Source organism: Pocillopora verrucosa, chromosome 10 (assembly GCF_036669915.1).
Source record: "Pocillopora verrucosa isolate sample1 chromosome 10, ASM3666991v2, whole genome shotgun sequence".
Lineage (NCBI taxonomy): Eukaryota > Metazoa > Cnidaria > Anthozoa > Scleractinia > Pocilloporidae > Pocillopora > Pocillopora verrucosa.
The window spans coordinates 8,635,536-8,659,580 of record NC_089321.1 but is presented as its reverse complement, the minus strand read 5'-3'; the positions used below and the strand labels follow the sequence as shown (position 1 = coordinate 8,659,580).

The window sequence follows — 24,045 nt, the reverse complement described above, 5'->3', positions numbered from 1 at the left end:
TTTAAGCTTGATCATCCAATGCTCGGCAGCTTTTATCATTGGTGAAAAAAGTATTATAGTTGGTTTGTCGTATGATTCTCCTGTTTTCCGACATTCAGATTTATTTCAGTCGACTTAACATTGGGCAGAATGCCTATTGTTCTTGCGACATTTACTTGCAGTGGCGAAAATATTATAGATCTATAATATTAGGAATAATTCCTAAGTTCTTCAAGTCTTTCAGTTTCAGTTTGCGTAGTTGTGAGAGATTTTATCCCGTACTGAAAGAAGATTGGATCAACTGAGCATGCGTGGATGAAAGCACTTGATTGATACCGAGTAGACTTGCATGAAGGAGGGGTGGGGGAAGGAGTGGTGGCGAGTTATTTTGTAGCATATGTTTCCTTTTTCCGAGCTTTAGAGCAGAAAACAACTTTACCCCGTCTATGCTTATTAAAAATCAGATCCATGGAACAGTTTCTAAACGGAACAGATTTCTGCGTCGGGTAGGTTCGAGCAAAGAGGCGGTTTTCAGTTAGCTTATTTCTTCAAAAAAAAAAACAAAAAAAAAAAACTGGAAGGATAAGTTCAATATTCCCATCCTCACGGAAGCAAGAATGAATTGAGATCGGATGCAAAACACACCCTCTGTTGAATCTCTTCATAGTCCCTTTGGTCGCCTTCCTAGTTCTGAACAGAATTAAAATAGAAACAATTTCAAGATATGATAACGAAAAAGATTATCTTATTAAACTTTGGCCTCCCCTTAAGGACAAAATTGGATCGCTTCATATATGCTTTTGTTGGTGGCAAAAGAAGTCAAAGCTGATTTTAATCTTGTTGCGTTACATTGGATGATTCATGTCACGCAACGTTCGTGATGATATGAATTCCAGGTAATTCTTATTTTTTGCTTCCTCCAAAGCCTCCTGTTACATATCTCAGTGGCTGAAGCTACAGATAATTCTTTTAATCTGAACCCTTAGGAACCTAAATCATCGAATTAGCAAAAGATTTTCATTGTTTGGAGATTTCACGAGAGCATGCTCTCATTGGCGAGGTGATTTGCATATTAATATCGCCTGCGATCGCTTCAAACAAACATGGCGTGTGTTCCGTTATTATTGCTATTGCTGGAATTCTTCGTGCTTGCTCCGTCGCCATGTTTTGCTCAGTGTCCGAAAAATTGCCAGTGCACACAACAAGGGATTACTGGGTCTCCGAGTTTTAAGAAGACTGTTGATTGTTCCGCAAAACTTGGCGGATTAGAAGTTGCTCCTAATGTCCCCACAGACGCGACTCACTTGTAAGTGAACACAGTTTATAAATTTCGTTCATTAATATTTTAAGCTTTACTTTACTTTAACTGTTAGACGCTTAAAGAGAATATTTACAATTTCTTATTATTGTTTGGTTCGTATTCCCGCCAAGGAGATTAGATCGTGTTCTTGTTCGTTATTCGATCTTTGAGCTGTGGATCTGAAGTAGCAATATATTTCCGCCTTACTCACAATATATCAACGACGAGTAACCTATCAGACAATTTTACACAGTTATCTTCAACTGATCTTAGGAGACACGTTGGATTTCCATGCTTCATTAACATCCTGAACATGTCATAACCTTGTGGAGGTTTGTTGTAATGGTTTCCTCTGGGGAAACGAGTCGTAACAACGCGAATGTAAATGATATTTAGTTGTTCCGAAGGTCTTTTATTGTGCCTGTGGTTACGTGGTTATGTATGGAGAATCCCCCCCAAAAAAATAGACTAAGTTTTCAGTCACTTTGTGAAAATGATAAATAGCGATAAATGAGGTTAAAGACAGTAGGGCCTCGCTCCTCGATCGAAAGGACGCAATGAATGACAACCGTTCACTGTAGCGTCTTTTTCGTGTATTGAAACCTACAACTCGGGGAAAATTGTCAAGCTTGTTAATTTCTTTCTCCATTGTCACTGATAAATCGGTTGCATTTAACAAGGGTCGAATTTTTGGATCGTTGAGCATATATTTTATGGTGCTTGGGTTCACACTTTTTGTTTTTCAGTTTGTTTTCATTTCTCCTTGGTTTGCATTTTTCATTCACACGTAGAGTCTAATTGCATGCTCTCGTATTGACGTGTCTAAACGAGATTTTAGTGACACCTTAAATCCAGCTGGGCGCCATAAATTTTGTTACTTTATAAGTGTCATAACGCCAACAAAAAGCGACATTGGAAGAATAGCTCCAGTAAGCTTATCATTCTCAAAGTCTAATCGAATGTTCCTGAGGTCAACACTTCGCTGTGACCTCTAAATTATTTGCAACTTCCTTTTGACAAAAATTTAAAACATCACGTTCATTTATAATATCGATAGTATTAACCCGCTTTGCTAAATGTGCAAAATCGGCAGCGATTTGTGTTTTGTGGCAAAATTGCTTGTCCACACCAATCCTCCTCAAAAGTCATTCTTCAGATTTTTTCCCTAACCGTAAGTTTTTGTCAACAAAACGTTTACATTTCACATGCAATGTTCCGTGCGAATGGATTTAATAATGTACTTCGTTTTGCGAAACCCAATATCGTCAGCCTTTCATCATGGAACATTTACTTCTATACATTTCCTTCTAGTATTGACGGACATCATCTATTAGTGATTATAAGTTCGATTAAATGACACTTGTTGTACAGCCTGCCGTGTATTGTTCTGTGGTGAAAGAAAGAACGTGATGAACTATCAACAGAAGGCTCTCGAAAGAGAACGCTCGAAGATAGATACGATCGAAGAAATGTTGTTGAAAATCAATATAATTTCATTTTAGTTGCTTTTATTTTCGGCGAAATTGCGTCATCTTTCAGCATCCTAATAATATTTCATCATACAAAATATTGGCAAATGTAGTCTGTAGTGTTGCGTGACCTTAGTGTAGTACAATCGAACAACCTTACAGAAAGTCGCACTTCGTTGATAGCCGAATTATAAGAATAAAAAGCATAGTTTTCGGGAAAATTTAAAGAAATTTTACTTTTACTCCACGCGTTGCTTGGTGTAAATATTTAGTTACCGTAATGATCCCTCACACTGGGACATAATAACCCCAGGATAAAATCTGTCAATTTATTTTAAACTCGCTGGTGACAAGAGGCACGTACAAGGAGAGAGGTTGCAATCGGAAGCATTTCCAGTGCCTTTTGGATGTTTAATAGCAAAGAAAGTTCTAAAATCAAGTAAAAATTTGCTAATCTGTCAACCTGGGTTTTGAAAATCGATTCAACCGACATAATTTCGTAACTTAGAAGTCACGTGGATAAGTGTTTACACGGAACCAAATCCAAGTTCAAGTTATTTGCATTAAACTAACAACCATTCAAACTATCCTTATTACTTATTTGAACGACGAGAAAAAGTAGCACTCGCTCAAACAGAAAAGGAATCAAAGAATGACTGTCAGTAAATGACAGCAAGAATGGTACTCTAAACGCGAGCTATTTGCCAAAAAGTTCTTCTGATGTATCAAGAGGCCTGTGGATAGTGTTCTATTTGATGAGCGATCTCTTATAAAGTGCTGAGGCAACTGGCTAGGGAATAAAACACTCGGTTATATGAGATAACTGACGATAACTGTCAGCATACCACGAGAAAAAAAGTAAATAGTTAGCTTATTTGTTTCCCAATTTACCGTATTTATTCGACTAAAAGCCGAGCGATTTTTACACGAATTAAAACTTAAGTGAATTAAAATTTGGGCTCTAGAGGGGGTCTCGGCTTATAGCCGAAAGTTTTTGAAAAACATTTTTCCAGCGCTTGGAAACTCTACTAAATCGGGATGTATTTACTTATAAGCCGAGCCGAAGTAAAGAAACACGAAACATGAAATAAACGAACACAAGATTGTTTGATAGACACAACGGATGTGTAGGTACCGGTGATGCCGCTTAACATCACAGTTTTAAATTTATTTTTTTGGATCACATTAATTCATCTGAGTTATGATTCGCTGCTTTTTAATTGAATAGTTAGCAGCTTTTTTGTCCTTTGCGTATTAAATCACCATAAATCACCATCTTCCAAGCCTCATTTATGAAAACTAATGTGATTTTTTTCAGAAAATGTTAGGTTTTCCCGTAGTTAACAATTCAGTCTTGTAATTATGAATGGATCTCGGCTTATAGCCGGGTGTTTTCGATTTAGTTTTGGTTCTCGTTATGCCGAGTCTACACGTACAAAGTTTGGGGTCTCGGCTTATAGCCGAATAAATACGGTATACGTCGTAGATTTTAGTGTAACGGTCCTCGAAAGAATTCTTTAAGACTGGAAGGAATTTGGGTTTTCAGCGGGGTGTTTCCCATGTCTGTTGACAAAGAAAGGGAAGGCCATGAGTACACTGCAATCCAAAAGACGCAGCAAACTGGAAGTAAAGCGAATTTGTTACTGTTCCCATAATCTCAACGACAGACGCAAATTCTACTTCCCTAAGAAGCGATTACACGGAAAGACTGTCTCCTAATTCCAAGCACACTTAATTATACAGAATGACTGAACCTCAATAAGTGACCAAAAAAGTCGCCAGTGTTGAGATATGTACTCAGAACCCCAACAGAATGGACCTTATTTTTAGTTGCTCATAAGAATGCTCGTTCCATCGTCCTTGTTAAAATTGCTTTTGAAAAAATCTGTGTTCGAGGTGTTGTAGTATCATCTTCAGAAACTTAACCCTTTGACGTGGCTTTTCAGTAACTCAGCTTTTTCATATTTGCAGAGACTTAAGAAACAACCGGCTGAAGATCGTGCCTTCAAGCTTATTCCTAAACACACCCAATCTGAAAGAAGTGTAAGTTATTACTGTTTCATCTTGTACCAGCAGTTGTTCTGGCCTTCACGTTTATACACATGTTCAGTATTTCCTCTATAACTAGTGTGGCATTTGGAAAGTTGAAGGCCTATGTTTTTTATTGAAAGTGAGTTACCCTTTTCAGATACTTGAGTGGAAATCCGCTGTCTTGCGACTGTCAGCTTTACGGTCTCCACAATGCTACTCGCCACCTCGCAAAATTTACCGGGACTTGCTATAAGCCAGATAGATTACGTGACAAAGACATCGCTTCACTCAAGCTCTGGGACTTCTGTCGTAAGTATGAAAGTGGTATAATATAATTCCTCTCTTGAAAATGATAGCGAGGGATAGATAGGAAGCTTGCATGTCGTGCCTAGTCTCCCTGTAGCCGTTATCAGGCCTCGTCTCCAAGCACTCCATCTGGTTGAGGGCTTTGCATGCCGCCCAGCTACTAAGGTATCGAAGCAACTGTTCGATAATCAAAACGGGCCTGGATTCTGATGCACGTCAAATGGGGCCTCAGCAAACTTTTAGTCTCTATATGATTCTTTGAAGGCTTCAGTCCGGAAAAAGCGGTAGTATTTAGGCGTGGGGTTTTAAAGAAATTTTTTTCAGGAAAGTATTTACACTTTTTAAGGTAGAGATAGCGACCTACTCTGAATTAATAATTATTCCTGTATCATCAAACACGGTCGTTAATATTTTTGTTGTTGTTGTTGTTGTTTGCAGGAGGCTGTGCTTTGGTCAAAGTTGCGCAGAACTCCAACGAAGATAAAGAGTACTCGATGGAAATTAGCGCAAATTGTGATACACACGTGCGGTTATTCTGTCGAGGAATGGCCACAGATTCTCCTAAAGAATACATTACACTTATATCTGGGCAAAGCAAAAACTACGCTTATGTTCACGACTACAAACAGCCGTCTGCTTCCAGAGACAAATGCGTAAAGGCCAGTGGTAAGACAACGGTTACGTGGATTCTTTTACATTCCTATCGCTTGATTACATTAAACATTTGACACCTAAATGCTTCGTAAGTCGTAGTAAGAAGGTGTATGAAAACAAAGACACGTAAGGCAAGTTTTTTGACTATTTTAGAGCTCATCTCTACCTAAACTGTTTTTTTAGGTTTTTTTAAGTTATTTTTTCGTACTTTTAAAAATCACCCGTACTACAATTTTCTTCTACATATGGCAATGCTGTTGTAGCCTAAATACGGCAAAATTGTATTCTTTACGGTATACGTGAGGTTGGGATATTTTCGTAACAGAATCAGTCACGATATTTGATCAAAATCACCGAAGGTAAGACTGAGATACAGGCGTACGATAGAAGGGGTTTTATGAATTCATGGCCCCATACTAGTTAGAGTCACATTGTAATATTCGACTCATACCTCCACAGGTGGCTCGATGTACACTGAGGCAGGGTTAACCAACTTCTCCAAAGTTCTCGTGGATCTGAACTCTATGAGTATTGTACCAGATGACTTCTATTACTCTACAACAAGCTCTGGAAAACGTATCAAGTACGGAGAAGCGGGTGATTGTTACTCCGCCAGCAAAGAAAGTTGCCGAAAAGGAAAATTTCAAATTGATCTCACGGGGACTGGCTTCCGTCTGAAGGTGAGTTTTTGGCACGGTGACTCGCACCTCATTCGACATTTGCTTTGAGTTCTCATTGGCTCGTTCCAATATTTTTACTTTGATCTGACTGGCCGTTGAAAATACTTTTATTTTGATTTGACTCTCTATGACACTTAAAAGGAAAGTTGCTTACCTGCCTAATCTTTCGATTAATTAAGTATAATAACCTACTATTTCTGCATTTCACGGTCAAACATAGGAGGAGGTTTATTGGGAGCCATATGGTACTCCTTCAGATATCGAGAACTCACTGGACATTGATGAGGATCGCACGCAGGTTTCTGCAGAATGCGGGGGGTATTGCGGAGGTTGCAGAGCGCATGGTGGGAATCTGGCTGTGGAGTTGGACTATTGTCCTCAAGAGGGAATTAAGAGTAAGACAATATTCTTACTACACCTTCACATAGCAGGAGAATTAATGTAATGACGACCATTGTTGGGATAACTAAGATCGTTCATTACTTGCCTATGTGTTTTTTTCTCTGCAGCTTGTTATGATCCATTGGGAATGGCGAATGGCTCAATTTTGAATGGTCAAATCACAGCATCAAGCCAGAAAATTGGTAAAGACAAGAGTTTCAAAGCAGAATATGGCCGATTGAATAATAAGCCTTCTGGGGCCATGGGTGGGGCTTGGTGTGCACAGTCATCTGACAAGTTCCAATACCTTCAGATTGATCTAAACAAAGAGATGACATTGTCGGGTGTGGCCACCCAAGGACAAATTGACGCGCCTAACTGGGTAGTAAAATATTCCATTCAGCACAGTACGGATGGAACAAACTGGAAGGATTACAAGGAGTTTGGACATGACAGGGTGAGTGTTGAGAGACTTGAAATGGTTGGCAGTAAGTTTGGATGAAAAGGGATCTGAAACCTGGTAGACAATGATGAGGAGAAGTTATCTTTAAGATGTAAAGCCTATGAGGTCATTCAGTTTCGATTCGATGATTCTACAACTTACCGGATGGTACATGGTTATAGCTGTTAGATTCAAGCAAGGATGATATTTATGATTGCTGTTGCTTGAACAGATTTTTGAGCGTGACGCTGCTAAATCGATTGCTACAAATTTTTGATAACTTGTCTGACCTCTACTGAAAATAACACAATATAAAAACTAAAATCAAAAACAATATCAAAAATAACTTAAGAGCTCTCTCCAAAGCACTTTGGTCACGTAAGATTCATTAGTTTGCCTATCAAGTATAGTACCTGGGCAACTGTGCACCTAATCTTCCGTGTTCTTGTAATAGGGGAGGGGTAGGTGTGCAGTTTCTTAGATACTGACATTGATCCCTCTTTTCATGTATATTTTCAGGCATTTGATGGCAATGTAGACCAGCATAATGTGGTTACAAACTGGTTTAATCAGAGATTTCGAGCACGCTATGTAAGAATTAAACCGGGATTGTATAGCAGTCCTACAAACACAATCTGCTTACGAGCCGAATTATATGGATGTGTTACAGGTAAAACCATTTAAAAGAAGGTCTGATCAATTCATTAATCATTGGCTGGGATGAGCTGGGATCAGGGCAATTAAAAGGCTAACCGTTTCGTCCTCTGCTCAAAGAATCCAAAAGCTAAGCTTGATTAGCGTTTGTTCTCAACCGTGGTCTCTGTTAAGCCTCCAGTTTTTTATTCCAGGTATCCTTAGACAGGATTTCAATTCAGCTCTCTTCCTTTCGACCCACGTCGAAAATGAACCGTTACTGCTTACACTAGTGTAAATAGTGAAGACGGGATGACATGCAAGTGACTCAAACAGAATAACGGAGCGTCAATGGACAATGAGTAAAGAGCTGTCGACTTGAAACGTACATTGGAATTATTTTTTTAATCAAATGATGTACTTTGTCTCGTCACAGATATCGTCTCTGTCATCATTCGAAGTAGCTCAACCAAAAACTGCTGGTCTCCACGTACGATTTCCAATCCTTGCGAAATATCAGACGGTTCTCTGTTCACTTTGCAGTCCTTCTGTCAGGGAGAGGGAGTGATGATGGCTTTTCGTCGCGATGGAAGCCTTATTCACAGCTGTAGTGGAAAGTGTGTGTTTAAGAATGCAAAAGATCAGCTTGCTTTGAGAGATGGACTTTGTGATACATTTGCAAAACGGGAGAATCCTGATGGTACTATTGCAATCAGCCATCAAGCCAGCGGATTATGTGTCAGAGTGGATGCTGGAAAAAATTTGATTCTGTCTAATTGTAGCTCTCCTTATTTGTTTGAAACCACACAGTCTGGTACGTCGTCAAATGATCGTTTTTCATATGTAATGTGTTTGAAATATCTAAGTATATTATAGATGTGGTTTCAGTTGAGGCTAAAACTTTTATTTGGTTAATCAAACTTCTGAGCTTTTGTCGATCCTCGGCTGGCTTCCTTTTAGGAAGGATGAAACAAAAAAAAAACGAACTTTGTGGAAAAAAGAAAAAAATTGCATTTGTTTTATATATCACACAGGACTCCACCCAATCTCACCAAAGTTCAAGAGGAATAGTCCACAGTACCTTACTCTTAATAAACCAGGATGGATCCACTGTCAAGTTATTTCCGATCCAAGAGCAAAGTTGTTTTGGACAAAAACTCTACCGTGGCCTAATGGAGAGCACCTTCCTGATCTGGAATTTCTGCCATTTTCTAACGGATCGTTGTTTGTGAGGAAGGCCAAGAAAAGTTATGAAGGGGACTTCTACTGCACAGCTGTCAATTCTGGAGGGATTAAGTTACAGGACATAACAGTTAAAGTTGCTGGTAAGAAGAACAACCGTTTAACCCTTGAACCCCTTGGAGTGACTCGCACCTTATTTCTCCCAACAGTATCACTCCTGAGTCACACATTAAGGTCATGAGAATAAAGGAAATGGTCACCAACTAAAGAAGCTCTCGATTTTTAAACAAGTTCTCCTTGTCAGTAAGTTAAAATACGTGTAGGGAACAGTATAGAGAATATGCATACTGATGTAAGGGTGTAAAGGGTTGACAGTCTTTCTTGTAATATTATCGTTCGATTAATAGCCTTCATGTAAACGACTTTCGTTGGTTATTATAAGCGCGCACAACAGCTTTTTTCATGGTAGTTGGTTAGATAGGGAAAAATATACTGTAAAAGTTGCAGTATGAGTGCCTCACTCTCAGGCCTCACTCCCACAGATCCTCGCCGCGCACTAACATCAATTTATTTTGGATTAAGGGAATAGTCGAACGGATATAATACGAATAGGTCGCGCAACTCAATTCGTCAGTTGTTTTGTAACATTGTTGACTGTTGGACGTAAGTGATGTTCGTCAATTGTGATTGGTCAGTTCCGATCTGCAGCAGCCAGCTAACAGTTTTAGAACAACTTTCAGGCCATCTTTCTCTGCACACTCTTCTATGAACACTTTTCTGGATTTTAACTTAGGAAAGAAGGGTGTTACCTGCTTACATTTGTTAATTTCTATCCATGAAAATTGCGTCTTATCTCGACTGCGCAACTCACCTAAAACGTGTTCAGGTCTGCAGATGCATTTGCAACAAAACTAGTTTTGTTTTTTATCAAGTTCTCGACGAAGAACAGCATAGCTGTTTGAAATTTTCCCTTTAAAGACGTTATGGTTTATACTTAGCGCGGAAAATCATGGAAAACAAAGAAGGGACATCATTTTTACTATCATGTGATCTTTATTACCTTGCAGAGCTTCCTAATTTCGTGAAACGTCCTAGCGACTTGACAACTTCGGTAAACAATTCAGTCATGTTTGATTGCAAAGCAACCAGTGACCTTGGAGTAAAGTATTCCTGGTTTCAACTCGTAAAAGGATCTTCTACTTCGACGTCTGTACTTAAGTTGGACAATAGGTTCAACATTTTTCCCAACGGGTCTTTGAATATACGCAGTGTTCAGAAAAAAGATGAAGCACTTTATCACTGCCGAGCAGAAAACCCCATAGGATTCAACAACGTCACAGCTTTTCTGCGGGTGCTGGGTAAGTTCTAGAGATATAAAGGGTTATATCAGGATGTGCTCTGTGTTTTGGGACCTAAAGGGACTGAACTACTTTGAACTGTCATACAACCGTACCAGTACATTTACTTTAAATCTAAAAATTACAGCTGCAGAATTCAAATCACCTTCAAAAAACGTTGCCTTTCGGTAATTTAGTTGGTCTTTAATTCCCCAAGTTTCCCAGTAATTTTTTTCCCCAAACCAAGGTAATCACATCGACGAAATAAAACGAGGGAAAAATCAGGGGAAGTTGATAAAATCCTATGGTAAACTTATTAAAACTACCCCAATGTCGAGAAAACGTGAGTAACCTTGTCTTGGTTGGTTTGCGTTTTGTATTTCAGTAGTTAAGAGGATGGTGCGATTTCTCTGAGTCATTGCCCGAGTGAAAGGAAACGAATCCAGTGCAATTCCGGATCACTCTGAATGTTCATTTGAAAAATGTCCTGCTTAAAGCTATCCACTTTTCAAATTATTCATACCACTGATATTAAACTTTAAAATAAATAAATATTAAACTGATATTAAACTTACATCTTTCATGTAGTTCCCCCTAGATTCACAATCCAGCCTCTCGGCTCAGCGGAACCATCCGGGAGCTCTCCTGTGTACAACTGCCAAGCGGTTGGGGACCCTGTGCCAACCATACGGTGGACCCAAGTTGGTTCCGCGCAAACGCCAACAGAGCAGTTAAAAAATGGCAGCTTATTACTCAGAAACATCCAAAAGTCTGATGAAGGTCAATACACCTGCTCAGCAACCAACATTGTGAAGACGGCCGCAGCTAAAATTACAATAAGTGTCTACAGTAAGTTCATTTGTTATAACTGAGGCAATACATCAACCAGTCAGTCAGTCAGTCAGTCTGATAGTCACCCAGTTACTCAATCAATAAGTCAGGCAGTCGGTCGGTCGGTCGGTCGGTCAGTCAGCCGGTCGGTCGGTCAACACTGGTGATGTCTTAATATGCATGCATGAAAACGTTTGCCTTGTCTTACGGTGAATTTATAAGTTCTTCATATTTGCATTTCAGCTGCCTGTAGAATTGATTCTCAACCCAATGCGTCTCACCGACCAGATCGCAAGTTCTTTGCTGTTGGAGAAAAGGTCATCGTGGATTGTAAGCCAGGTTTTGAGAAAAAACAAGATGGAAATCTTTCTTGCAAGGCAGATGGGAATTGGAACAAACGCTTTCCCCAATGTAACGGTATGAAACAGGGTCAATCAATTTTATGCGAATAGAGAGTAAGGATAGGGGATATGTTACAATTTGGAAAAATTAAGTGGTATTCCCATGGAATGTATTCAGGTTTTCGGGCTAACAATTGTACGCCATATATTTCCTTAGCCACCCTAAGCCTGACTTAATTCAATGTAGTACGTTCAATTCTTAACAAAGGCAACCAAAATGCTCTCAGTCGCTCTTCGCTTCATTGCCTGCCCTTGGTCAGTTCATTACAGCCACGTCTAGATTAAAAATGCTTCTGCGCAAATTCCTGTCACTTAAGTTTAAATGCTTCAGAAAGTTTACAACATATTAAAAGGTAAATGGCTGTGGTAGCTCTCAGAGTCTAGAGGCTTACAAGATAAAACTTTTAATCACGTTTCAAATGTTTATTTCCGGCCAGATCTCGACGAATGTGCGATCCTTTCATTACCGTCAAGTACCCAGAATAGCTCCAAGCTTCGAAGTTGTCATGACAAAGCCCGCTGTGTGAACACTTTGGGCTCATACAGGTGTGAATGCACGAGGGGATATGCTGGTGATGGATTTTCTTGCACTGGTAGGTAGATACAAGAGAATATCAACGGTATTCTCTTGGTAGATAGTAGAGCGAAAGAAGGGAGTAGGATTTCGTCACCTTGCACTTCTTAGCAAGGGCCTCAGATTGTGATACGAGGAAGACGGCCTGCACTAATAAATAGGAATCGTATCATTTAAGAAAATATCTCCTAAGAAGCATCTCGAGCCTTAATTTACTTTTACCTGGGAGACAAATTCAAGGGGATAAATAAGCGCAACTCCAAACCAAGAATGGCGTTACGCGTTTTCCAAAAACATCCCGAAAATGACGGAGGCCATTATGCTCTTACACTCCTTCTCCCCTTCCCATCAGTTAATGCTGCTGTTTACATATCTACATTCAGTTCTTTTTATTTTTCTATGTTATCTCTCACTGTCTTACTCTGATTAGCCCTAAGCCACAAGCGCACTTCTTTCCAAAACCCCTCTTTCTCTAAATAAGACGCTTTATTTATACCTATATGGACAAGTTGTTCTTTTGCATCTCTCACACGCCATTTTACTGACATTTGCATGGATTTATTTAAACGGCAGACGGAAAAGCCATCCTTTCGTCCATAAGGCATTCACCAATAACTATTTACACGATTCTCCCTGGTGTTGTTTCAGCTGTTTGTTTACCGCCATCGGACGACGATAACGGAGAATGGATGCCTAATAAACCGACTTATCGTATTGCTGAGACAGTTTGGCTCAACTGTGACTTGGGATATAAACTGGCGGATTCAGATGTGTCGAGTGTAACTTGTGGCAAAGACACAGAATGGAGTACTCCTAATCCGTCTTGTCAAGGTGAAGAAACACATATCTTGAATCGCAGATAATTGAAATGTCGCTGGAAATATCCGCTCCAGTCAATCAAACAGAAATATTTTCATCTTCACAGTAACATACAATAATATGGCAAGCTAGTCCTTCGTATTTTGCCACACGGACTGTTTCCACGGAAACAGTAATAAGCCGTGTATTTTTGGTCGCGAAAGCCGGAAAATTCAAAATGAAAAGGTTTTAGTCCGAGTGCTATACAATAAACTATTTACTAAGCTCACTTACTTAAGCCGACAGATAAGTTTCACAGAGTAAATGGAGTCACTGTTTTGTACTCGGGAAAATTCACCAATTTGGATGCTTTGTGGGAAAGAATCACAAATGACAACTTCATTTTATCTTAGTTCATTAACATCGACTTCCCTTATGTACTGTTAAGATGAAGTCACACTATGTCAACTTTTGACTAGCAATATCTTTTGTATCAGACAAAAATGAATGCGAAGAGGGCTCTCCTTGCCACAAGAATGCTGACTGCGTCAATACTGTTGGCTCATTCACGTGCAGATGCAAGGAAAGATTCGAAGGAGACGGCGTAACGGAATGTAAAGGTACAAATTAAAACAGTTACATACAGTTCTTTGTGAAATATGTCGCAAATCTGATCACTGGCTATTTACTCAGCTACAAGCTTTAACAATACTTGTAAAATACGTAAATAGCACCCATGAAACAAAAAACATATTAGATAATTTGTTTAGTTATTGATGAATTTGTCGATCTATATAATTTGCAGAGCAGAAAACACGACTTGTTACTGGATCGGATGGGAAAGTGTGGAAGTACTCAGCCAAGATGACTGATCTGAACGAAAAAGTAAGAGTTCTTTTTTCGATAAAAGTTCACTGAAATGTTTATATCTCCCACCAGAATACTTACAATGAGACGTTAAACTCAAGAAGCCCGTCGACTTATATGTTCTTGGTACAACCGATTTTCTGAATTTCTTGGAATTTTATTTTTGTAATTGAATCCTTCCTTTCTCTTGAACAGCTTAAACAATTTAACGATGAAAACATCAGTGCCGAGGATCTACTGGCTACTGTACTAAATTCCTCCGCCCCAAGCTCCGGACAACCGATGGCGGGTGACCTGGTCATGATTGTCATGGGGATGGACGCTGTTCTGTCAAATCTGAATTCCACACAACGAATGGCTTCTGCCAAGGTGAACTATATAGGGCTGTTACTGTGTCGTTGTGGAAACTATCTTACCCTTAGATTTCTGTGGTAAAGGATAGACGGCCCCAGCTTGTCCGAAACAAGGCCTTTGTACGGCCTTTGTTAGGCCTAAATCATTGATATTTAATTGTATCCGTATGCAGTAAGGAAAATTATACGTTTTTCTTCCTCTAACACTATGGTTGCTTATTCGTCATGCTTCCTAATTTACAGTTTGATATGTTAGGCCTGTATGTGATATGTGTCGCCGGTACCTTGATTATAATGTTGTTGTTATCACCATTTTTCCAGCAAGTCATTCAAATTTCTAGTCACATCTTGGATAAGAAAAATAAAGAGCTATGGAGTGAAGTGCAAAAGGTACGTAGACTAACTGAATAAAAATTAGTTTCGAGATCTTAACAGGGCCGCAGTAACTTCCTATCTCTGCACTGAGAAAGCTTTTTTCCACTCTAATAGAGAAACAAAACAAAATCCTGTCGAAAAAGTAGTGTACTAAAGACAAGGGACAAGGGTTACCTTAGATGTAAGAAACTTTTTTCTAAACGAGGCTAGGTGATTTTTAAGATAAAGGATCGCTTTTAACGCACATGAATCAAGTGAAGGTCTCAGTAGATAATGATATTCGCACGCTTTGCTTGTTTACATGACATAGCTCCTCAAAATAGCCAACAAATTCTTTATTGTTACAGGACTCAAAGGGCGTAACTGAGGTAATGGCGTTACTAGACAAGTTTGCTATGAAGCTCGCCTCAGATCTGGAGAAACAGAGCTCTGAGAATGCCACTGTTGATATTAAAACGAATAATATTGGTGAGCATGGCAATAAAACGGTTGGGTGAAACATTTTCAGTCCTTTAAAATATCTTCAGTTGATTGTGGTTGCGCTCAGTTACGAGCGGAAACAGAGTACAGAGAAGTGGTGAACAGAATATGACATTTTCTTTAAACTTCAATTCAGTAAGTAAGAAAAACCGGACTTTTTCATCTTCTAATTTGTCCTTGTTATTTATAGCGGAACAATTACATGATCAAGGCTGGGTTTTAAATTTCACTTAAAGACGGGTTTTACGATAGGTTTGAGGATTTTAAAATACTGGAACAAAAGCTTTGATTTTTCAAAGTTTTACTTTTGTTTTCCTCTTGTGGTTGTAGGAATGAAAGTGATGGTTAAAGATGCGCACAAATTTTCGACTGATGTAGAGTATCCTCAAAGCTCGAAACAAAGCAACGATGGCTCAGCGAAGATTCGTTTGCCCCAAGAATTGTTTGCCAAATACAAAGGTTACACATCCTTAATAAGTACTTTTGAATTGTAAACAACTCGTCATGTTTGTTGAACTGTAAAGATCAGTGCCGTGTTATCTTATAATTTTTTTTCCATACTATTTTCATGTTTCAGGTGACTTGCCCGTTAAAGTGACGAGTTTTTTATTCGAAGATTTGGGTGAACTCCTGCCAAAGAGGGGAGAGGGAATAAAGAGGTAAGCCTGTAAACTTTTCATTCTATCCCTAACCCTAACCTCAACCTTTACTGGAGAATTAAATGGGACCATCATTTTCTCTTGTTGTTTAGCAATATGAATCCGTTATATTATTGCTTTGCAGATTTGATGTAAGTTCGCCGATAGTGTCCAGCTCCTTATCTCCAGTTCCTTCCGAGGGGAAACTGGACCCGCCTGTCACCATTACAATGAGGAATAAAAAGGTAGTCTTTCTCACTTCTTCAACGATTGTAGCCGAAGTCAACTTAACGAAAACCGGTCTTTCATACGGCCACCTTCCTGCTGAAGCTATTTTCAGCTGAACAAATATGAGGAAACCACATTTTTTCCACAAACAATCTTTATCTGTGTCGGAAATTTTAATTTGGCAGAAGCGCTGTTCACCTAGTTTTGTTTCATGTAATTCTAGTTCCAAGCTCGAGCGGATCATTTCTCACCGCATATCACATTATTCTGTATTTTATTTTATTACACTCGCCAATTGTTTGCTACCATTGGAAGAAATCTCTAGAAAGACCTTGATTATTAACTACTAAGTTGCTATTACTATTATTAATTTACTATTTTCTAGCCATCAGATGTGGAAGCAGTAGATAAATGCGTCTACTGGGACTTTAAAAAGTAAGTTGCCTCCAAATAATGTAAAATAACACATAGTAGCCTATAGCTGTCACCAATTTGAATCTTAAACATGAAACCCTCGTACTCATTGCAAACTGAGGTGGGTGGGGTGAACTTTCTGTAGAATGCCTTGTATCTTCGAGGCGAAGATCTTCAGCATTGAAGCAGAGTGTAAAGGAAACAACGAGCGTGATTTAATGATTTGATTTATTCCCTTAGATCCAAGGAACTCGGAGGAAGCTGGTCATCTGATGGCTGTCAAATGTTGTCCAGCGGTAGTAACGGCACAGTATGCGCATGTGATCACCTGACCAGCTTTGCCTTGCTGTCTGTGTATGACAAGGTAAGCGTCAATCGCATTCACTTAACGGGTTACGAGTAGCAGGAGGGTGGGGAGGGGGTAGAGAGTTTGGTCTAGAGCCACCCAAAGTTCGCTACTCAGTAGAGTAGACAGAGTAAGCCATGTCTAAGCTTGTCACTTCTTGACAATATTTCACAAAACTTATTTTTTCATCTAAAAAAACTGTTACTGATATTACTTACTTTTTCTCTGTAATTGTAAAACGTTGCTTTCGGGTGTGCCGTAATGATTCAATTCAGCGCCCGGGGCGCTTATTTCCTTTTGGTACCTCAAGGGAGGACGCTTGTTCGAGACAGGACGCTTATTAGGGACTGGGAGATTTTTTTTTAACAAAACAGCTTAATGTTTTTGTTAATGAAACAAAGCTTTAACGTTTATTTGAAAATAATCAAGAAAACGGGAATGTGGATTTAGATCACTCCTGGCAAGAAAAAAGCCAAGAAATCGTCACAAAATTTTAAGACAAATCATTTGTTTGAAAGAGCTGTGCACTCACATGGAAAAAAAATATTTTAAGAGACTGAGACGAAGACCTCTGTCTTTGTTTTGCGGCTTTACGTGAGAAATTAAAGGAAGATGATCCACGGTTGATCTCAGTGTCCTCTAACGGTGCTATAAATAAAACATGGTGAGCGTTTGCATGATTTAAACACATTCTTTCAATTTTTTCTTCTTTCGTTTCTTTCTAGGAACTAGTTTTTGGCCTAAAAATATACATCGGCTGTGGAGTGCTGCTGTTAGCTGTAGTTCTGGCACTGATACGACACCTTTACCTGTACTGGTCAGTACTCAAACGTAAATTTTACTGAAATGTGTACATATATTACTTGTCGTCTCTCACTTCCTCATTCGATTCTGAGTGGGATCAACCTCCCTGTCTGTTTTTCCTCATTTTCAGCAAGCGTCGTTACGAACGGTCCATTATACACATTAACCTTTGTTTGGCCATAGCCGCTGGCATAGCCCTTTTCCTTGGTGGGCTCAGACTGACGAAAATTCCGGTGAGTATAAGGAAAGTCATATTGTATAACTTTTGTGGTAACAAGGTGGCCTGGTAGCTGGTATGCTGATCTCCTTATGTAGGAGTCCGGGAACGAACCTTAACCTCGCTGTGTCCTTTTCTTGGACAAGACAGACACTTCTCTCTTACGATTCTTCTCTCTTCCTAGGAATACATATTGTTACCTGCGAGCTGTTCGGAAAACCAGAAAAATTTGCATCCCGTTATTTTGCAGTCATGTGCTTTCCTGTATGTTTGATTCCTTTAACGAGATCATAGCAGCTCAAATTCCATATGCAGCGAAATAATACTTTTATTTTCTAAAAGTCCTCTTAATCTCATTTTCGTTTAAAACTGTTACTTCAATGACTATTATGACCAATCCCTCGACCTGCTACTCAACTGATCCTGATCTTGTTTCCTTTCTTTCCAGGCGGTCTGTACCATTGTAGCAGCTTTACTTCAGTTTTTCTTCATCGCCATGTTCTGTTGGGCAGTTTGTGAAGGACTTCAACTGTTCATGACTCTTGCAACAGGAAAAAATAAGAACTCGACCAGACTAAAGTTCTTCTTTATCATTGGTTGGAGTGAGTTGAAACTGAATTTTCTTCCATTTACAACTTTTAGCAATGGTGACAAAATAGAATTTAGTTATTGATTTAGTTCTTATAATTTATTTATTATCAGTTAGTTGTTAATTAAAATGTTACGCCAAAACTGAGGTCTGCTGGGGGAGGTGCTAAGGTATATTGTTTGTAAAATGTTACTATATAAGGTTTCTATCCACAACCGAGCAAACTTCGTGAGCCGCGCCAAGAGTGCACAGCCGCTAATTTAAAAATGTCGAAAAATCTACCTCTGTAATTATTTCTACGAATGCCTTTATTCTTGCACATTTCCCTGTTCCGTCATTCAGTATTTGTGTTTTAACCCTTTAATCTATTCCACAGTTTTTCCACTGATTGCTGTTGGAGTCTCTCTCGGCGTCACCCAGTTACAAGGTTATGGTAACGATGAATGGTTAGTTTTTTCATGCCAGTTTTAGTCCTGTCAGGTCTGTACTGAGCCTCGGTAAATAACAAAATTGAAACCTATTTCAGTTACTTCCTTCATTTTAAGTTACCAAATTCTCTGCTTTTACTTAAACTTTCGACTCTTTTTCATGTTTTGTCTCTTGTGTTAGGTTTGCGTCTATTTGTTTGTTTGGTTTTGAAGCGGAATGACAAAACGCAGGACCGTTAATTTAAACAAAGTTGAGCCGTTGTTTAACAAACCCGCGTCCTAAACAATCCTATATTTAGCTGGACCTTTTATCTGTGAACAGTGTCAAGAGGGCCGAGAGCTAACAGTGGAAGGACATTTATTTAATCAAATCAACCCTCTTGTAGAGAAAGCCTGAGACCCACGATTATGTAAAACCGTAATTTGAATTAAACCTCAAGTAGATAACCGGCCCACAGGGTATATCTAGCAAAAGGGAAGTTTCGCAGTTTTTTACTTCATTTTTTCTGCCCTTTCTTCCACTGACTATTATCTCCGCCCATCGCGCGCCTAAGAGCCACAGACTGCCCAGGCTGAAACTAACAAAAGATCTCCTTTCGGATAGGTGTTGGCTAGATTACTCACACGTGTTAATGTGGTCGTACGTTTGTCCAGCCGCTGGATTTACTTTGGTAAGCCACTCACGAGATCGTTGCACTCATCGTGTAATTTGTTTTGTCATATTGGAAGGGGATCTCGCACAGCGTAGAAGGGAAGGAACAACTCCTCTATAACCCTTTAAGGGTGACTAGCATCTAATTCCTCTTTACAGTATCCCGACTGAATCAAACACTAAGGTCTTGAGAAGCTTCTAAAGGAAATGATCGTCAATTGAAGAAGCTATTGATTGTGTAAAAAATTCTCCTCGTTAATTCCATTGGAAATATAAAGAGATCAGTATGGAAAATACGAATACTGTTGTTGGAGTGTAAAAGGTTTAGACCGTGTAGAGTCATTTTAAGACGTTTTTTTTTTTTTTGACATCGAATAGCTATACCTACATCGTATCCTTTAAGAAAATTAAGTAAAAAAGATCCAAATTCTTCGGTATTTATTTTTTAATATAATCCTGCTAAAATCAGGTTTACAATGATTCATTTCAGGTTACTCTCGTGTTAGTAGTGATGATTCTCTGTTATAAGGGACGAGTTGTCGATTCTAAAGACAGAAGGAAAGTCTGGTTAGTTTAACATCAAGCTGTTGGTGATTTTTATAATATTAGAAGCATCAATCGAACTACGACTTTCTTACTTCCTTCAGATTTCTTCGTTCGTAAGCTTTTTCACAAACTCACAAATGCAAGTAAAACTTCGTTAATTCTCCAAACATTTCATTTCATCGAATGATCAACACTGATTTTACTTGTGGGGGTTTATTGGAATAAGATAGCCAGCTCATAAATTTTCTTTGATTCGAAAACTATCTCCATCTCAAGCAAGGGTACTAGTAACGTTTACGACCTCTTGAAGTTTCTAAAAATGTAGATCCATATCGGTTTTTCATCCAAGCTTTTGCACCAAGAGTCCGAAAAGTTATCAACTGATCGTCAAAAGTTCAATGCTGTCTTTCCATATTAACTACTCGGATGTTTTTAATCAACGGTGTTTTCCTCTCCATAGTCTGTCAGTCTTGTTCCTAATTTTCCTCATTATTGCTATCGCGGGAACCTGGGTTGTAGCCGCCATTTATGTCAGACATCACGAGAAGAGCTTGTGGCAGTACTTGTTCGCGGGCGCATGTATACTGCAGGTAAAGACTCATGATTGCGCTTTTATGGTCGGTCAGAATAAACTGCGAAAGTTAAATTGTGCAAAGTCAGATTCTTTATTAACACCTTTTATTTTGTTTTAGGGAAGTTTACTCCTTGTTTACTGTTTCCTGGATCAGACCGTAAGTTGATTTTTTCTTGTATTCCTAAGGGCCTATTTACACGGTACGACTTTGTCGCATGCGACAAGCTTACGACAGGCTTACGACACGAATTGTTTCGTGTAAATCAAACCTACAACTCGCTTACGACTCTTAAGTCATGTCGTAGGCCTGTCGTAAGCTTGTCGCATGCGACAAAGTCGTGCCGTGTAAATAGGCCTTAAGAGACCACTCATTATTCATCGCGGGGGGGGGAGGGGAGGGGGGGCATGGGGCTAGGGGTTTGGTGGGGGATCACACGATTTTGAGGGGGGAACGGAGAGGGGATCTGTCGTCGCCTACATAGGTTAAAAGGGGAGACTGAAGAACATTGATTGCCAGCTAGGGGGGGAACATTAGAATACTAAAGAACCTTATGGGAGGATCAGGTTAATTTTATTGTGACACAAAGAAATCCTCCGACCTTCCCTGGTCCTTTAAAGCCTTATAGGGCCCTGGTTTGACTTTTGGGACCTAAAATGGCTCTCGTTATGTCGTCTTTTTTGTGCATTTAGGTCAAGAACTTTACGTTCCACTATCAGATTAAAAGAATGCAGAGCAAGGAAAAACGGAATTATTACAGTACCACAGACACAGTTCAGGTTTGATGCGTTTGATCGCTTGATTTATGTGTCTGGTTTTGATAGATATATCTGGCTGCCTTGGCCAGAAGTGTTGTATCTCCGCTTGTCGGCTACGATTGAATAGGCGCAGCAATAGAGTGCAGTTACAGGGTTTTCTTGTGATCAGGTTGTATCCCAACCAAGGGGATGACACCATACCATACTCCTGGTTCTTTTCTTAAATGTACATTGTAAATTTTTTGTAGCTTGTTATAGAATCACTCGGCTGCGTCTCCTGGGTTCACAACATTTTGACCACTGTAATGACGAATATCTTTGTCAAGAGGAGTAAAGACCACGTCAAACCAAGATTTGTAAATTTTCTGGTTTGTTTTTCCAGTATTACGGTGCGAATGCAGTGGATGGTAAATACAAAGTGACCAGGCCTTCTATCAAAGAGTCCAACACGGATCTTCGAGGCTCGTCCAAGAGACTTTCCCGTATTGGCTCCACCACATCCGGGGTCTTTTACGATAAAGAAGAATACCCACCACCAATTATGGACACCCCCGCCCCAATGGACTCCGCGATTAAAAGGTAGGAACAGAACAAGTGATTTGTGATTTGTGATTTAAAAATTACGGCGAAAGCCTCATTTGAAGGTTTGCCATGAACGTACAGTTACTTTCTTGTGTTCAGCGTTATTCTCAGCAGCTCAGAACTTGAGCCAAGTAAAATTGCAGACGTGCTCTAGCAAAAACTATATTCTGAATTGCGCATACGTTATGGCTGTCATGCTTTTCCAAAGGATTTTACCTATCATCTACCAAAAACACGATGTGTAACTCATATGAAGTAAGCATAATAACCTTGCCACTGTTAATTTAAAGTTTCGGTGATACCTAGCATTTGTCGGCAAGTTGTTTTTTTTTTTTCAGGAAAATCGAAGGTCTACCGATTCCAGACTCTCCTGGAGGTGATGTAATTCAACTACAATCGTTTCCGAACCGGAAAGGAAGCTCATCGTATTATTCATTGGTCGCTTCTGAATCTACCAGCGATCGCGATCGGCGTCCGGACGGAGCCGAGGAACCGGAAATGGCTATGGGAGAACGAAGATATTCCAAGACGAGCATGCGTAAGAGTGCCGACAATTTGTTGTCGAGTCACTCAAGGCTACAACAGATCCCTGAGAGACAGCCCCTTATGCATTCTGGGTACCATCAACCAGAATCACCGGAATCACCACCACCGTACAAGATTGGAGAGCGTCAGAGACCTTTCGAGAACAAGGTAGTTGTATGCAGTTAGAAAATAGAGTATTTGACGTGATACCACTGCTGATAGACTGTATCCATTCAACCAAAATTACGATTCGCCGCGAGAAGGAAAGCCATGCTTTACTAACAAGTGGTAAAATAGGGAAAGATGTTTTCGTCTTGTCACGAGCGTGGGACGACGAAAAAATTCTGAGTTCCGTGACAAGACGAAAAACATCTTTCTCTATTTCTTTACAGAGCCAAAAACACATCATCTTTCTTATTCTATTTACAAAATAAACCTCTATACACGAAGTTTGAGTTGTCGACTATCCGTAAATAAACCTCTATTCACGAATGATTCCTTGACTACGGCTTATTCGGGACTTTCCCAAGACCTTCGTCTTACATAAGCCATGGCTCATGTAAGATACACTGCATGCTACATACATTAAATTTGGGTATTGATTCCTATACCAGGCCCTGATATTCAGTTACAATACCTTTTTATCTTTGTACAATCTTTCAAATCTTATTTGTTACAGAGAAAGTCTCCATTCGAAGAAGATCACTTCTACGGTTCAAGGGACACAGCCCTGGACTCCTCGCGACGTAAGTCACGTCGTTCCCGCCGAAGACTCGAAGAAGAATTCGGAAAGTCCGACCGAGAGTCGATTTCACAGCGTAAGAAGAGTTTGCGATACTCTTCTGGTTTCTTCAGTGGTGTGACAGTTGAGCAAGATTCACAAAAAGTGGAAAAGCCACATGCAAGCCTTTGAGAAAAATTAGCTTATTTTTTTAATTTGGAAGAAAGGTGCATCACACCCCGCACGCCAGGAGACAAAATCCTGGATTGCGATGCCATCTCACGCGGTTGTGACGTGTAACTAGTTACAGTGTCGCAATAGATGTCAAGTGAACCGCACCTCAAGGTACGTGATTTATGGGAGAGAAAGAAAGTTTGTGCTGACACCTAAAAAAGACAATTTATGAAAATATTTCAGAAACTTGTGTGTTCGCCCGTTTAAAAAAATCCTGCAGTAATGTACAGTGCCTTGTAAGTCCAGTACATAACTGATTGGCAAGAATATATGACATAAGGAAAGTTAAGTATTTAAAGATACTCGTACCTATAACATTAGTCATTCCTGTTTTTCATAATTGTTAAGCTTGCGTAAGCAAAGAGAACCCGTTTTAGGTGTTTGAAATTCGAACTGAAAACATTTTTACACGATTTCTTGGACCCAACAGCTACAGATTTCTTTATAACAATTGCTTCAATTAGCCTGAACCCGAAAGGTATCGCCCATAGGCTGGTGCTTGAGCGGGGTAATTAAAACGAACATCAGATCAATAAAAAACACCACAGACAACATAAGCACTGTGGAAAATTTTCAGTCACAATTTTTAAAATTTCATTTCTATTGCTTTTTTTTTATCTCATTGTTGGTTTGATAAGTTTTTACCTGTATCTCAGTCTAAGCAAGACGTTAAATAAACGAGAACTGTAATTTTAAGTTTAGTCATGCTCATTGTGTC

The 24,045-nt window shown here is 39.5% G+C and overlaps 1 protein-coding gene across 2 annotated transcripts; it reads left to right on the top strand.

The window, feature by feature from the left end:
* The first annotated feature begins 967 nt into the window (after positions 1-967).
* LOC131791650 (uncharacterized) lies at positions 968-24,023 on the top strand. Of its 2 annotated transcripts, none has more exons than XM_059108997.2 (37): positions 968-1,285; positions 4,720-4,791; positions 4,937-5,088; positions 5,524-5,751; positions 6,199-6,419; positions 6,640-6,814; positions 6,929-7,257; positions 7,762-7,912; positions 8,312-8,689; positions 8,910-9,200; positions 10,125-10,415; positions 10,983-11,243; positions 11,469-11,642; positions 12,064-12,219; positions 12,849-13,031; positions 13,496-13,618; positions 13,804-13,883; positions 14,061-14,234; positions 14,540-14,608; positions 14,941-15,061; positions 15,404-15,532; positions 15,651-15,732; positions 15,857-15,956; positions 16,325-16,374; positions 16,594-16,717; positions 17,425-17,516; positions 17,634-17,736; positions 18,169-18,322; positions 18,686-18,755; positions 19,342-19,408; positions 19,880-19,956; positions 20,396-20,525; positions 20,628-20,666; positions 21,200-21,286; positions 21,648-21,844; positions 22,186-22,543; positions 23,052-24,023. In XM_059108997.2, exons 1-37 carry the CDS (start codon positions 1,083-1,085, stop codon positions 23,283-23,285), a joined length of 5,925 nt encoding a protein of 1,974 aa, XP_058964980.2. In that variant the 5' UTR covers positions 968-1,082; the 3' UTR covers positions 23,286-24,023. The 2 variants fall into 2 exon arrangements, with proteins under 2 accessions (XP_058964980.2, XP_058964981.2); XM_059108998.2 differs by having other exon boundaries at positions 975-1,285; positions 22,186-22,540.
* The last annotated feature ends 22 nt before the right edge of the window (positions 24,024-24,045 follow it).